Source organism: Panthera pardus, unplaced genomic scaffold, assembly GCF_024362965.1.
Source record: "Panthera pardus isolate Hobbes unplaced genomic scaffold, ASM2436296v1 HiC_scaffold_11, whole genome shotgun sequence".
Lineage (NCBI taxonomy): Eukaryota > Metazoa > Chordata > Mammalia > Carnivora > Felidae > Panthera > Panthera pardus.
Window position 1 is genome coordinate 68,507,692 of NW_026526666.1, and position 15,777 is coordinate 68,523,468.

Genomic DNA, 15,777 nt, shown 5'->3' on the forward strand with positions numbered 1-15,777 from the left:
TGTTTTTAAGGGGAGATCTGGGGAGATAAACTCTGCTGTTTCTACTTTTATTTTCTATTTTGTGATTTTGCTTGTCTTTCGTGTTAGAGGATGCCACCAAATTATTGGCCATCTGTTCATATTTAAAATTTTTTTAATGTTTATTTTTGAGAGACAGAGAGAGTGAGTGTGTGTGTGTGTGTGTGTGTGTGTGCACAGAGGAGGGGCAGATAGAGAGGGAGACACAGAATCTGAAGCAGGCTCCAGGCTCCAAGCTATTAGCACAGAGCCCGACGTGGGACTTGAAGTCACGAACCGCGAGATCATGACCTGAGCTGAAGTCGGACACTTAACTGACTGAGCCACCCAGGTGCCCCCATCTGTTCATATTTAATAGCAGAACACTAAAATGCTTTTAGAAATTATGTGCCAGAGGTGCCTGGCACTACTAGTTACTAACTCTGTTGGGGATTCCTCTTGGATAGAAATTGTCAGTATGGACTTTTTTGTAGGGTGGTTTCTCTGGGCCATCTTACTGAAAAGCTTAGGATGTCAGCATCTTTTTATGTATTTTGACTTCAGCAGATCATATTCAGTAGAAAAATCAGTCCCATCTTTCTCCTAGAGGTTATAAATTTGACTACTACTGATTTTAGAACCTTGTGGAAGAAGAAGCTGTGGTAAAGTATCAGTATGTAGCCCAGACTCTTAATCTCCCTGTTTTCATATAGTACCCCTGCTGTCAACCATACCTCCTATTTCCATTCCAAGGACAACAGTGACAAAGATGAAGATTACTATACCTCCTTCTCCTCCTTTTCCCTCCCTTCCCAGCGGCCCCTGCCCCCACCCCCCTGCTTCTCCCTGTCCCACCTCCTCCAGAGAATGAACTTCCAACCACCTGCCTGGGTATGGGGAAAGGCAGTTTCCTAGCAATGTAAACTGGAGGGAGGACTGTTTCTTTGACTGTTTCTTAAATTTTCAACTGCTCTGGCTTTTAGCCCCATTGATTTCTGTCATTTGCAGAGGTAGCTGGCACTACCAATCACTAAATCTGTTAGGAATTCGAATACAAAAGGGGTTGCTCCTAAGCTTTCCGGTCTATTGGCTTAAGACCCTTTTTCCTGTTAACTAAGTTACCATTTCTGTTCAAATTGTTTCCTCTCAGGTTTTGCCATTGGGAGTGTGTGTTTGTGTGTGTGTGTGTGTGTGTGTGTGTGTGTGTGTGTGTGTTTAATTATTTGTTCTTTTAGTGAGAGTTCGGAAGGTGACCATAGCTAGTGCATATTTAACCTACCATTTAACTCAAGTATTTGTTTATACTCATTGAAATATATCAGTGTGAACACCTATGTAACTAAAGCCTAGGTCAAGAAATAGAACACTTTGCTAGAACTTCAGAAAGCCCCCCTATACCCTCTTCTAATCACTGTTTCCTCTCTGTTCCACAAAAGAATTTCCCTTTTAATGTCTAATGTTGTAATTTAGCTTTGCCTATTTTTGAACACTAAATAAATGGAATCATACTGTGCAAAATCTTTTGTGCCAGACTTTTTTTTTCAGCATTTTGCTGGAGATATTTGCCTTGTGTTGTTGTGAGTAACTAATCCATTCATCCTTATTGCTGTGTAGTATTTCATTATGCAACTATACTCCAGTTTATTTATTCTTTTATGGACATCGGTAGACATTTAGGTTGTTTATAGTTTTTGCTATTATGAATAATGTTGCTCTGAACATTCCTGATTATATGACTTGATGCTCATGAGCACCCATTCCTATTGGGTAGATACATAGAAACGAAATTGCTAAGTCTTAGGGTCAGCATGAATAGGCAATGCAAACAGTTTCCAGTGTTGCTCTACCAATATGTATTCTGCCATTGAAAGTTTTATTCTCTACATCCTTCCCAACTCCTGGGATTGCTGGATTTTTAAAAATTTTATCATTATTATGGGTGAATAATGCTTTTATTTGGTTTTTCCCTGAAGATGAATGAAGTAGACTAATAATTCATACGTTTATCAATCTTTCAGGACATCTTTTTATAATGGGTGTGAAATGTTTGTCTTTTGCTCAATTCTGTATCAGGTTGTTACTTTCTTATTCATTTGTAGGAATTTTCTATATTTTCTAGTTACAAACTCTCTGTCAATTATATGTGTTACAAATATCTTCTCCCATTCTGTAGCTTGCATTTTTCATCTATTAGTGGTTCTTGTGCTTATGATGAGCAAGTTATTTTTAATATAGTCTAATTTAATAATGTAGTTTGATTTATTAATCTTTTTCTTTATGCTTAGCGCTAATTTTGGTCATGTTTAAGAATTCTTTCCCTGCTCCAAGTTATGAAGATACTCTTTTATATAATCTAAAAGCCTTATTTCTTTAATTTTTATATTTAGATTTATGGTCCACCTGGATTTCATTTTTATATATGGTATGAAATAGGGATAAAATTTCATTTTTTATGTATATCTGTGTGTGCAATGCTATTTGGTGAAAAGACTTTCCTTATTATAATCAGTCTGTAATGTTACTTTGTCATAAGTTAAGTGCCTACATATATGTGAATTTTTTTCTAGTCTCTCTTCTGTGTCATGGGTCTGTTTGTCCATTCTTTTAAAAACAATTTTTTTTAACGTTTATTCATTTTTTGAGAGACAGAGAGGGACAGAGTGCAAGCAGGGGTGGGGCAGAGAGAGAGGGAGACACAGAATCCGAAGTAGGCTCCAGGCTCTGAGCCGTCAGCACAGAGCCTGATGCGGGGCTCGAACTCAGGAACTGCGAGATCATGACCTGAGCTGAAGTTGGACACTTAACTGACTGAGCCACCTAGGCACCCCGTTTGTTCATTCTTGCATAAATACTATGCTTTCTTAATTACTGTAACTTCAGTTTTGATACCTGGTAGTTTGAGCCCTCCAGATTTATTTCTTTTGGAAATTGTCTTAGCTATTTTTTGTGTCAAAAGTGTCTAACGTATAATTTTAACCCTGTGTACTCATCATTGATTAGTCACTTTTGTGTATATCAGTAATCACCATTCACCAAGACATAGAGTGTTTCCATTGCTCAGAAAGGTTTCCTTGTGTCTCTACCAGTCAATACTCCCCTCAAGATAATCACTATTCTGACTTTTATCAACATTGATTACTTTTGTCTATTCTTGACCTTCATGTAAATTAAATCATAGAATAAGTATTCATTTGAGTATGGCTCATGTCTGTCAGAAGCACTTGTGTTGTTGTATCTCAGTAAACCATTCTTTTTTTATTGCTCTTTGGTATTCCATTATATGAATATATAATTTATTTACTTCCCTGTTGATGAGGATTGTTTTTAGCCTTGGATTATTATGAATAAAACGACTATGGATATTTTTATAAGTATCTTTCGGTAATCGTATATACTCAGTTCTCTTGGTATATTCTTAGTGGTGGAATTTCTGGGTCATAGAGTGCATGTATAATTAGCTTTAGTTAATAGTGCTTAACAGTTCCCCCAAAATAATTGTAACCATTCTTTGTTGTTTCAGGATATTGAACATTTTATGCGAAAAATTGCAGAAATAATTGGGGGCATGGAATTATGCTCTCGTTCTCCAGATAGGTTTTATTTGTTTTTATTTGCCTGTTCTAGGCTGCTAGTACACTAGCAATCCTTGATCATGTCAGTCCAATGTTACAGATTAAGGTGATTTGAAGCCAGATTTCAGTTCTTGTAAAAGCCAGGTTATTTACAGTTCATCTCTGTTCCCGGGCTCTTTCAGGGGACTATCCAAAATGTGGAGAATTTATGAATATCTCTCCTTCTGGGTAGGCCCTGAAGTCATATTTTGCTTCTAGGTCTGTGAGACCATAAAAACCTCAGCTAAATTTATCAATCCTTCATTTGTCTTTTCTGAAATTAGCAGATGCCCCTAGAGAGAAAACAGCTCCAATGTCTGGTTCATCTTCCTGGCTTTTTCTTCTTCAAGATTCTAAACTCTAATTCTAAACTGTCTTATTTGCTTCTCTGTGCCTGCAAGCAGATTTTTAAAAGTCATTTGACCAGATTTTTAAAATGTTCCTAGTAGGATGATTGGTGTGCTTGGTATATATTGTCATTATCTGAAGTAGAAGTCTGTTCCCCATTAATATTCTTTCTACCCTCATCTTGTCTCTGTGTAGTCTCCCATTCCTTTTTCCCTTCATTATGTCTGTTTATTCTAAGTATCTATTATTTGGTTGATATTGCATGGTTAATTATCACAGATTTCTGTAATCCATATTTTCATTTGATATACACATATTCATATTCCTACATGTTTAGTTTTGTAAGTGAACTTAGAATCATGTTTCAGGTCTAAAATAAATCTCTTTGAATTTTAATTTCAATTATATTTTGGGGGAATTGGCATTTTTACGTTATTCATTCTTCCCACTTAGATATGCAATGTATATTGACTTTTTAAACTTATGTTTTCCTTGTGTATAATATTAAGGTTTTGGGGGTATGTGTGTATGTACTTGCCATACATTTCTTATATTTCTAACTGGTTATATATTATGTGACTTTGGGGAATAAGGCTCTTCACTCACTTTTCTTTCTTTTTTTCTTTGTGTGTGTGTGTGTGTGTGTGTGTGTGGTTGATATACAGGAAAGTGACCAAAAAATGTTTATCTTGTATCCAGTCATTTTTTTCAATATTTATTTATTTTGAGAAAGAGAGAGAGAGAGAGGGTGAGGGAGAGGGGCAGAGAGAGAGGGAGAGAAAGAATGCCAAGTAGGCTACATGCTGTCAGTGCAGAGCTTGACATGGGGCTCAGTCCCACCCACTGTGAGATCATGACCTGAGCTGAAACCAAAAGTTGGACGCTCAACCAACTGAGCCACCCAGGCACCCCAAGGACTTTTAAAATTCAGAAATCAAATAACAACATTAATTTAAAAATGGGCCAAAGACCTTAATAGATACTTCACCAAAGAAGATATAAAGATGGCAAATAAGCATATGGAAATATGCTCCACATCATATGTCTTTGGGGAAATTCAAATTAAAACAAGTTATCACCAAAAACCTAGAATGGCCAAAATCCAAAACACTGACAGCACCAAATGTCGGTGGGGATACTGAGCAACAAGAACTCTTCTTATATACTGCTGGTGGGAATGCATAATGGAACAGCAATTTAGAAGACAGCCTGGCAGTTTATTACAAAACTAAACACAGTCTTAACATACAATCCAGCAGCTACTCCTTTTGGTATTTACCCAAAGGAGTTGAAAACTTATGTCCACATAAAAACCTGCACAATAGCCTGCACAAGGTTTTGTTTGTTTGTTTGTTTTTAATTTTAGTCAGTTAATATGCAGTACAGTATTGGTTTCAGGAGTACAATTCAGTGATTCGTCACTTTATACAACACCCAGTGCTCATCACATAAGTATCCTCTTTAACAGCCATCACCCATCTAGCTTGTCCCCTACCCACCTCCCTCCACCAACCTCAATTTGTTCTCTATCCTTAAGATAGTCTCTCACAAGTCTCTTGTGGTGGGGTACCTGGGTGGCTCAGTCAGTTAAGTGTTCCACTTTGGTTCAGGTCATGATCTCATGGTTTGTGAGTTCGAGGCTTGTGTCAGGCTCTGTGCTGTCAGCTCGGAGCCTGGAACCTGCTTCAGATTCTGTGACTCCCTCTCTGTCTCTGCCCCTCCCCCAGTCCTTCACACACATGAGCGTGCTCTCTTTCTCTCTGTCTGTAAGATAAACATTAAAAAAAAGAGTCTCTTGTGTTTTTGGTTTGTATCAAGTCCTGCCCCGGGCTTTGTGCTGTAGCACAGAGCCTGCTTGGGATTCTCTCCCTCTCTCTCTGCCCCTCCCCCACCACGTGTGCTCTTTCTATCAAAAAAAAAAAATCAAAGAAAAAAAAGGAGTATCTTCTGGTTTGTTTCCCTTTCTTCTCTTTTTTACCCCCTTTCCCAAATGTTGTTCATCTGTTTTGTTTCTTAAATTCCACATATGAGTGAAATCATATGGTATTTGTCTTTATCTGATTGACCTTTTTTGCTTAACATAATACATTCTTGCTCCATCCACATCGTTGAAAATGGCAAGATTTTATTCTTTTTGTTGGCTGAGTAATATTCACTGTGTGTGTGTACATATATATACATTGTGTGTGTGTTTGTGTGTATACAATGTCTTTATTCATTTGATGGACATTTGGGCTTTCTCCATAGTTAGGCTATTGCTGATAATGCTGCTATAAATGTTGTGGTGCATGTACCCTTTTGAATCTGTGTTGTTGTATCCTTTGGGTAAATAAATACTTAGAAGTGCAATTGTTGGATCATAGGGTAGGTCTATTTTTAGTTTTTTGAGGAACCTCAACTCTGTTCTCCAGAGTGGCTACATCAGTTTGCACTACACCAGTGCAAATAGGGTTCCCCTTTCTCCGCATCCTCGCCAGCACCTGTTGTTTCTTGTGTTGTTAATTCTAGCCATTTTGAAAGGTGTAAGCTGGTATCTCATCATGGTTTTGATTTGTATTTCCCTGATGATGAGTTCTACCTGTTTTCTCCTGTAAAGTTTTGATGGTTTCCATGGTTTCCTGTCTCACATTTAGGTCTTTCATCCATTTTGAGTTTATTTTGTGTGGTGTAAGAAAGTGGCCCAGGTTCATTCTTCTGCACTTCGCTGTTCAGTTTTCCTAACACCATTTGTGGAAGAGACTGTCTTTTTTCCACTAGACATTCTTTGCTGCTTTGTCAAAGATTAGTTGACCATATAGTTGTGGGTCCATTTCTGGATTTTCTATTCTGTTCCATTTGTCTAAGTGTCTGTGTTTGTGCTAGTACCATACTGTTTTGATGACTACAGCTTTGTAATACAGCTTGAAGCCTAGAACCATGATGCCTCTAGCTTTGCTTTACTTTTTCTGGATTGCTTTGGCTATTCAGGGTCTTCTGTGATCCCGTACAAATTTTAAGATTGTTTGTTCTAGCTCTGCAAAAATACTTGTGGTATTTTGATAGGGATTGTATTGAATATGTAGATTGCTTTGGATAATATAGACATTTTAACAATGTTTGTTCTTCTGATCCATGTGCATGGAATGTTTTTCCTTTCTTTCATAAGTGCTCTCTAGTTTTCAGAGTACAGATCTTTTACCTGTTTAGTTAGGTTTATTCCTAGGTATTTTATGTTTTTTGGTGCAATTGTAAGTGGGATAGAGCCCTTGATTTCTTTTTCTGCTGCTTCATTATTGATGTATAAAAATGCAACAGATTTCTGCATTGGTTTATAGCCTGCGACTTTTCTGAATTCATGTATCAGTTCTGGCAATTTATTGGTGGAGTCTTTCAGGTTTCTTTTTTTTTTTAGTTTTATTTACTTTTAATTTTAAAAAATTTTTTAATGTTTATTTTTATTTATAAATTCCTAATGTCCCTCATCCATTTAGCCCACCCCCCCCCCACAATCCCTCCAGCAGCCCTCTGTTCTCTGTATTTAAGAGTCTCATATGTTTTGTCCCCCTCCCTGCTTTTATATTATTTTTGCTTCCCTTCCCTTGTATTTGTCTATTTTGTATCTTAAATTCCTCATATGAGTGAAGTCATATGATATTTGTCTTTCTCTGACTAATTTCACTTAGCATAATACCTTCTAGTTCCATCCACATAGTTGCAAATGGCAAGATTTCATTCTTTTTGATTGCCAAGTAATACTCCATTATATATATGTACCATACCACATCTTCTTTATCCATTCATCTGTCGATGGACATTTGAGCTCTTTCCATACTTTGGCTATTGTCAATAGCACTGCTATAAACATTGGGGTGCATGTTCCCCTTCGAAACAGCACACCTGTATCCCTTGGATAAATACCTAGTAGTGCAATTGCTGGGTCGTAGGGTAGTTCTATTTTTAACTTTTTGAGGAACCTCCATACTGTTTTCCAGAGTGGCTGCACCAGCTTACATTCCCACCAGCAGTGCAAAAGAGATCCTCTTTCTCCACATCCTTGCCAACATCTGTTGTTGCCTGAGTTGTTAACGTTAGCCATTGTGACAGGTGTAAGGTGGTATCTCATTGTGGTTTTGATTTGTATTTCTCTGATGATGAGTGATGTTGAGCATTTTTTCATGTGTCTGTTAGCCATTGGCACGTCTTCTTTGGAAAAGTGCCTGTCCATGTCTTTTGCCCATTCCTTCACTGGATTATTTGTGTTTTGGGTGTTGAGTTTGATACGTTCTTTATAGATTTTGGATCCTGACCCTTTATTTGGTATGTCATTTGCAAAGATCTTCTCCAATTCTGTTGGTTGACTTTTAGTTTTGCTGATTGTTTCCTTTGCTGTGCTTTTAATTTTGATGAGGTCCCAATAGTTCATTTTTGCTTGTGTTTCCCTTGCCTCCAGAGACGTGTTGAGTAAGAAGTTGCTGTGGCCAAGGTTAAAGAGGTTTTTGCCTGTTTTCCCCTCTAGGATTTTGATGGCTTCGTGTCTTACATTTAGGTCTTTCTTCCATTTTGAGTTTATTTTTGTGTACGGCATAAGAAAGTGGTCCAGGTTCATTTTTCTGCATGTCGCTGTCCAGTTTTCCCAGGACCACTTGCTGAAGAGATTGTCTTTATTCCACTGGATATTCTTTCCTGCTTTGTCAAAGATTAGTTGGCCATACATTTGTGGGTCCATTTCTGGGTTGTTTGTTCTGTTCTGTTGATATGCGTGTCTGTTTTTGTGCCAGTGCCATACTGTCTTGATAATTACAGCTTGAAGTCCAGGATTGTGATGCTTTGGTTTTCTTTTTCAAGATTACTTTGGCTATTCAGGGGCTTTTCTGGTTCCATGCAAATTTTAGGTTTGTTTGTTCTAGCTCTATGAAGAATGCTGGTGTTATTTTGATAGGAATTGCTCAGGTTTCTACATAGAATATTATGTTTTATTCAGATTATGAAAATTTGACTTCTTCCTTGCCAATTTGGATGCTGTTCATTTCTTTTTGTTGTCTGATTGCTGAGGCTAAGACTTTCAGTACTGTGTTAAATAGTAATCAGGAGAGTGGACATCTTTGTCTCGTTCCTCACTGTAGGGGAAAGGCTCTCCATATCATTTATTTCTGCTCTAATCTTTATTAGTTCCCTTCTTCTGCTGACTAGGGCTTTATTTGCTGTTTCTTTTCTAGCTCCTTTAGGTAAAAGGTTAGGTTGTATATTTGAGACCTTTCTTGCTTCTTGAGATAGTCCTCAATTGCAATATACTTCCCTCTTAGGACTGCCTTTGCTGTATTCCAAAGGTTTTGGACTGTCATGTTTTCATTTTCGTTTGCTTCCAGATATTTCTTTATTTCTTCTTTAATTTCCTGGTTAACCTGTTCATTGTTTAATAAGATGTTCTTTAACCACCATGTATTTGAGGGCTTTCCAATTTTTTTCTTGTGGTAGATTTCAAGTTTCATAGTATTGTGATCTGAAAATATGCATGGTACGATCTCAATCTTTTTGTACTTGTTGAGGGCTGATTTCTGACCCAGAATGTGATCTATTCTGGAGAATGTTCCATGGGCACTAGAAAATAATATGTATTCTACTTCTTTAGGATGGAATGTTCTTAATTTTTTTAAGTTTATTTATTTATTTTGAGACAGAGAGAGAGAGAGAGAGAGAATATGAATGGGGGAGGGGTAGAGATGGTGAGAGAGAATCCCTGCTCAGAGCCTACTAGGCTCCATGCTGTCAGTACAGAGCCTGATACAGTTCTTGATACCATGAACTATGAGATCATGGCCTGAGCTGAAATCAAGAGTCAGATGGTTAACTGACTGAGCCACCCACATGCCCCTAGGATGGAATGTTCCAAATATATGTTAAGTCTGTCTGGTCCAGTGTGCCATTCAAAGACATCGTTTCCTTGTTGGTTTTCTGCTAGGGGGAATATATATGTATGTATACACACACACACACACACACACACACACACCCATACACACATATATATGGATCTTGTGTTTTTATCCATCCTGTTACCCTAGGTCTTTTGATTTAGAACTTTTACATTCAGAGTGATTATGGAAAGGTATGAATTTAGTACCATTGTGTTACCTATAGAATTGGTGTTTCTGGTGGCATTCTCTGGTCTTCTCTTTTTTTTTTTAATGTTTATTTATTTTTGAGACAGAGAGACAGAGCATGAACCGGGGAAGTCAGAGAGAGAGGGAGACACAGAATCTGAAGCAGGCTCCAGGCTCTGAGCTGTCAACACAGAGCTCCACGTGGGGCTTGAACTCACGGACCATGATATCATGACCTGAGCCGAAGTAGGATGCTTAACTGACTGAGCCACCCAGGTGCCCCTGGTCTTTTCTTGTCTTTGTTGCTTTTGGTCTTTTTCCTCCACTCAAAGAGTCCCCCTTAAAATTTCTTGCTGCGTTGGTTTAGTGGTCACAAACCTCTTTAGTTTTTGTTTGTCTGGGAAAGTCTTTATCTCTCCTTCTATTCTGAATGACAGCCTTGCTGGATAAAGATTTTTGGCTGCATATTTTTCCAATTCAGCATGTTGAATATATCCTGCCACTCCTTTCTGGCCTGCCAAATTTCTGTGGATAGATCTGCTGTGAACCTGATTTTTCTTCCCTTGTAGGTTAGGGACTTTTTTCCCTTGCTCCTTTTGGGATTCTTTCCTTGTCTGCGTATTTTGTGAATTTGACTGTATGCCTTGGCAATGGTCTGCTTTTGTGGAATTTAATGGGAGTTCTCTGTGCTTTTTGGATTTTGATGTCTGTGTCTTTCCTCAGAGTAGGGAAATCTTCAGCTATAATTTTTATGAATAAACCTGCCGCCTTTTCTCTCTCTTCATGTTCTGGGATTCCTTCTGTATGAATTTTGTCACATTTTACTAAGTTGCTGATTTCCCTGAGTATACCTTTGTGATCCATTACTTTTCTTTCCCTCTTTTCATCTTCATTATTTTCCATAATTTTACCTTCTGTATTACTCTGCTCCTCTGCTTCGTCCATCCTCATTTTTATGGCCTTCATTTGGGTTTGCATCTTGGTTTTACCATTTTTTATTTTAGCCTGACTAGATTTTAGTTCTTTTATCTCTGCAGAAAGGGATTGTCTGGTGTCTTGTATGCTTTTTTCAAGCTCAGCTAGTATCCTCATAATCATTGTTTTACTTGTTTATTATTTATTTATTTATTTCTCATAATCATTGTTTTAAATTCTAGTTCAGACATCTTACTTATATCTGTACTGATTAAATCCTGGCTGTGAGTTCTACTTCCTGTTCTTTCTTTTGGAGTGAATTTTTCTGTCTCATCATTTTGTCCGGAAAAGAATAGAAGAAAGAAAAAAAAAAACCAAGACAAAAAAACAAAACCAAAAACCAAAAAACTAGATCCGTGGTGTGTTTTGTTCTGCTTGTTAAAAGAATCTAGATCTAGGGGTGCCTGGGTGGCTCAATTGGTTAAGTGTCTGACTTCAGTTCAGGTCACGATCTCGCGGTCCATGGGTTAGGTTTGAGCGCCGCATCAGGCTCTGTGATGACCGCTCAGAGCCTGGAGCCTGCTTCGAATTTTGTGTCTCCCTCTCTCTTTGCCCTTCTCCCTCTCGCGCTCTGTCTCTCTCTCTCAAAAATAAATAAACATTTAAAAAAAAGAATCTAGATCCAAAAGTATAAGTAATATAAAATAGAATAGAATAGAGAAAATAGATAACAGAAAAAAGAACTTGAGAAAAACTAAGAAGATACTTGAGAAAATAAATAATAATAAAAAGGGATGAAAGTAAAAAGGAAGTTAGATCCCGTTTCCCCTAGAGCTGAAGCTTTGCAGCATTCTATGATCAGTAGACTTGGTGTTGAGTTGTTTGTGCTGGTCTTCTGGGGGACCGACCTTCTGCGCTAATTTTCAGGCTGACTTGTTTCAGTGAAAATGGGCTGGGACTGGGTGAAAAGGAGGAGGTTGTGCTTTGTGTACGTGGCTCCATCCTCCACTAGGTGGCGCTGTTTTGCTCCCTGAAGGCTTTCAGTTCAGATGGACAGGATGCACAGCTCCCTAGCCCTGGAGCTCAAAGTTCACACCTCCCACTCTTCAACAAACCCTCACAGAAGAGTAGTCACCCCTCTTGTGTACCTGGTTTTCGTGAGAACCATGCGTTCACCCTGCCTGATCTGAGCTTTTTTATCTCAGGCACACGACTAAGTTTCAAAACTACACAAATTTTAGGGAATCCTGCACAGGGACCCGTGCTGTTCCCCTGGGGGAGCATCTTGCTGTGCTTTTGCCCTTTGCCAGCCAGTGTGAGGAAAGCAGTCACAGACCCCGCAGTGGTTCAGAGTTTATGTCAAAACAGAGTAGAAAGCCAGCACCCTGCCTTAGCTCACTGCCCTCAGCCCGAGTCCCCACTCCTATGCTTGGGAACAGTGCAGCAGGTTGGCCTGACCCGTCTTTCTTGTGACCCAGCGGATCCTCAGACCATGCTGTCACTCCTGGGATTCTGCCCTGGTTTGCCACCTGAGCACCTTTAATCCAGGCACGTCCCGCATGGTGGTGGACTTCTAAAAGTTCAGATTTTGTACTCTGCTGCTTATAATACTTTGCAGTAGCCTCTGTAAGCAGGCTCCCTCACAGCCTCTGTACCCACAGCTATGTCTCCCCCAAGTAAACTCTCTCCTTCCAGAAGGTGGTCATTTTTCTACCTGTAGATTTGTACTTTCTGTTCTCTCAGACCTCTGATTGATTTCTTGGGTGTTCAGAGTTATTTGATAACTTGCTTTATTTGAGAGACGAGACAAGCTGAAGGTCTCCCTGCTCCTCCACCACCCGAACTCCTTTCTCCACAAGCTTGTTTATAGAAGCCTTTTTTTATAACTGTCAAAACTTGGAAGCAACCAAGATGCCCCCCTAGTAGATGAATGGATAAATAAAGGGTGGTATATCCAGACAATGAATATTATTCAACACTTAAAAGAAATGAGCTATCAGGGCACCTGGGTAGCTCAGTTGGTTAAGTGTCCCATTCTTGATTTCGGCTGAGGTCATGATCTCACAGTGTGTGAGTTTGAGCCCTGCATTGGACTCTGTGCTGAGATCACGGAACCTGCTTGGGATTGTCTCCTTCTCTCGCTGTGCCACCTCCCCCACCCCGACCAAAAAAATAAATAAATAAACATTTAAGAAAAAGAAATGAGCTATCAAGCCATCAATAACATGAAGGACCCTGAAATGTGTGTTACTGAGTGAAAGAAGCCAATGGGAAAAACCTGAACGCTATATGATTCTAACTACATGACATTCTGGAAAAGGCAAAACTGGAGACAATGAAAAGATCAGTGGTTGCTTGTGGGGGCAAATTGAAGTGGAACAGAGAGATGAATAGGCAAGAGCACAGAGGAAAATCAGGGAAGTGAAAATACTATGGGTGATACTATAACGATGGAATATGTCATTATACATTTGTTCAAACCCACAGAGTATACATCACCAAGACTGAACCCTAAGGTAAACTATGGACTTTGTGTGATTATGATGGAACTATGGGGGTTTATCCTTGGTAAAAAAAAACAAAAACAAAAACAAAAACGTGCCATTCCTGTGAGTGAGGTTGATAGTAGGGAGGCTGTGCATGTGTGGGGACAGAGACATATGGGAAATCTCTGTACTTCCCTCTCTAGTTTTGTTGTAAACCTAAAACTGCTCTAAAAAAATAAAAAAAAAATCAGAAAAACTCCAGAGAGGTTGAAGGGTTAATCTCCACTATAGAATAGTAAAGCCCTAAGAGACATGGCAGCCAAAATATATATATACATATACATACATATATATATATATATATATACACACACACACACATATACATATATATACACATATGTATACATATACATATGTATATGTATACATATGTATACATACATATGTGTATATATATATTTTCACACACAGTATACTAAGATACAAACGTATATGTAGTCTACCTGGCAATTACTTTGACTTTTAGAGACTTGTGATTAGAGTAACTAATTTTTGTTTATTATTAATTTGTCTAAGGAAATTTTTCTTTAAACTTTCAGATGATACTGCATTGTTTGAGTTGATTCAACTAGTTCCACCAGGTACTGTATTATATTTTGATAAGGTAATTGATGTGCAAACCCATTTAAAAGAATGCTTCTTAAAAATACCATCTTTTCCCCTCCTTCCCAAATTAAGAACAATGTTGAGTTTCTAGTATTGGTCCATAAATGTAAAATGTCAATAGATGAAAATAATATATTCAGAAAGATTGACATAAATAGTATTTGAACATATTGTTCTAAGATTGAGTAAATAGTAATAATGGAAAATGGAAAATTACATGCTATCATTCTAGCATATTTTGGGACATTCATAAAAACGACTTCTGAGTTTTTGTGATTTTTCCCAAACTCTATTTTTTTTGTTGATAAAGTAATTATCCTTTTTTTGTGTGTTGACTGTTACTAGGAATGGAGGGGAATAAAACCTTAACTGTTTAGTAAATATTACAAATCTCTGGGATAGGTAGAATTAAAATATGGAGACTGGCTTGATTTTTGTTATTTACTTCTATGATTATAGGAAAAATCTACCTTAAATAATTATTTTATGTGAAAAATGGAGAACTATATGTTATTGAAAATTAGTAATCTTAAAGATTTTGAATATTACATATATACATAATTCAGGTAACCGTAAATTCTAGAGAATGTCTACATTTTTTCCCAACATGTAACGTAATGTCTTATAGTGTCAGGTAGAAAGGAATGGAAGGTAGAAAAAATTTGTGGAGATAGTAATTAAGTTTCAGGTTTGTATAAATGTCATACCAACTTGATAGGTTTACAAGGACTTTTTTTCTCTAGAAACATGTAGGTACTCATAAAATTTACATGAACATCTCCCTTCTATAAAGGGAAAGGAGAGTGTCATTATGTACTACATTTCAGAATAAGGAATCCATTTAACATAACTTGCTTTAAATTTTCCTTTCATAGGAAAACAAACAAAGATGACATGAAGCAGATATTTCAGTAAAGCATCAGGCCCTATATATTTTTGTACCTGATGATTTTGCTTCTGAATAGAATATTTTGTTATAGTTTGAGTCATAGTATATCTTTTTTGTAGTGGGTGAAACACTGTCTACATATGATGAAAATACACGAGATTTCATGTTCCCGGGTCCAAACCAAATTTCTGGACACCATGATTCAAACCGCCAGGTTACCATGAGGAGGATTTCTGGCCTTCGAGTAAGTGCTTACTATTTTTGGAATCAATTTGTGATATGGGATCACTGTTAAAAGCACCATATAGCCTTTAATACCTGAAATGTGAAGAACTGATTCAAAGTTTAATGTGGTTCAAAACATATTTTTAATGAAATTATGATGTTATTTTAAACATAAATCTGAATGAAAATGATATAACAGAACCCATGCATCTTTCATCTAGAATTAACAAGTGTTATTTTGCCTTGTATTATTCAGATTTCTCTTTTTTCCTTCTGCCACCTGCGTCCTGCCTCCCCACATTCCCTCTCTTTTCTCTTTTCTTTATTATTCCCTCAGAAGGATGACCAATAAACATTTGAAAAGGTGCTGAATCTCATCAGCATATGGGGAAATCCAAATGAAAAAAACCGTATGATTTCATTTTTGTAGCCATAAGATTGGTAAAATTTAATAAAATCTGACCATATCAGAAGTGTGAAAACTACCACAGTTCAGAATTATCTAATAAAGGCAAAGATTCTCATAGCCTGTTGCCTTCTAGGTGTGTACCTGGGGG

General features: G+C 37.6%; 1 protein-coding gene across 1 annotated transcript in view; it reads left to right on the top strand.

Annotated features, from left to right (window-relative positions):
• Nucleotides 1–15,777, top strand: part of SPATA6 (spermatogenesis associated 6) — a 147,670-nt gene that overhangs the window by 36,176 nt on the left and 95,717 nt on the right. Inside the window, 2 exon segments of the mRNA XM_019449360.2 lie at nt 14,040–14,081; nt 15,115–15,239. Of these exon segments, the coding sequence (XP_019304905.2) occupies nt 14,040–14,081; nt 15,115–15,239 (167 nt within the window).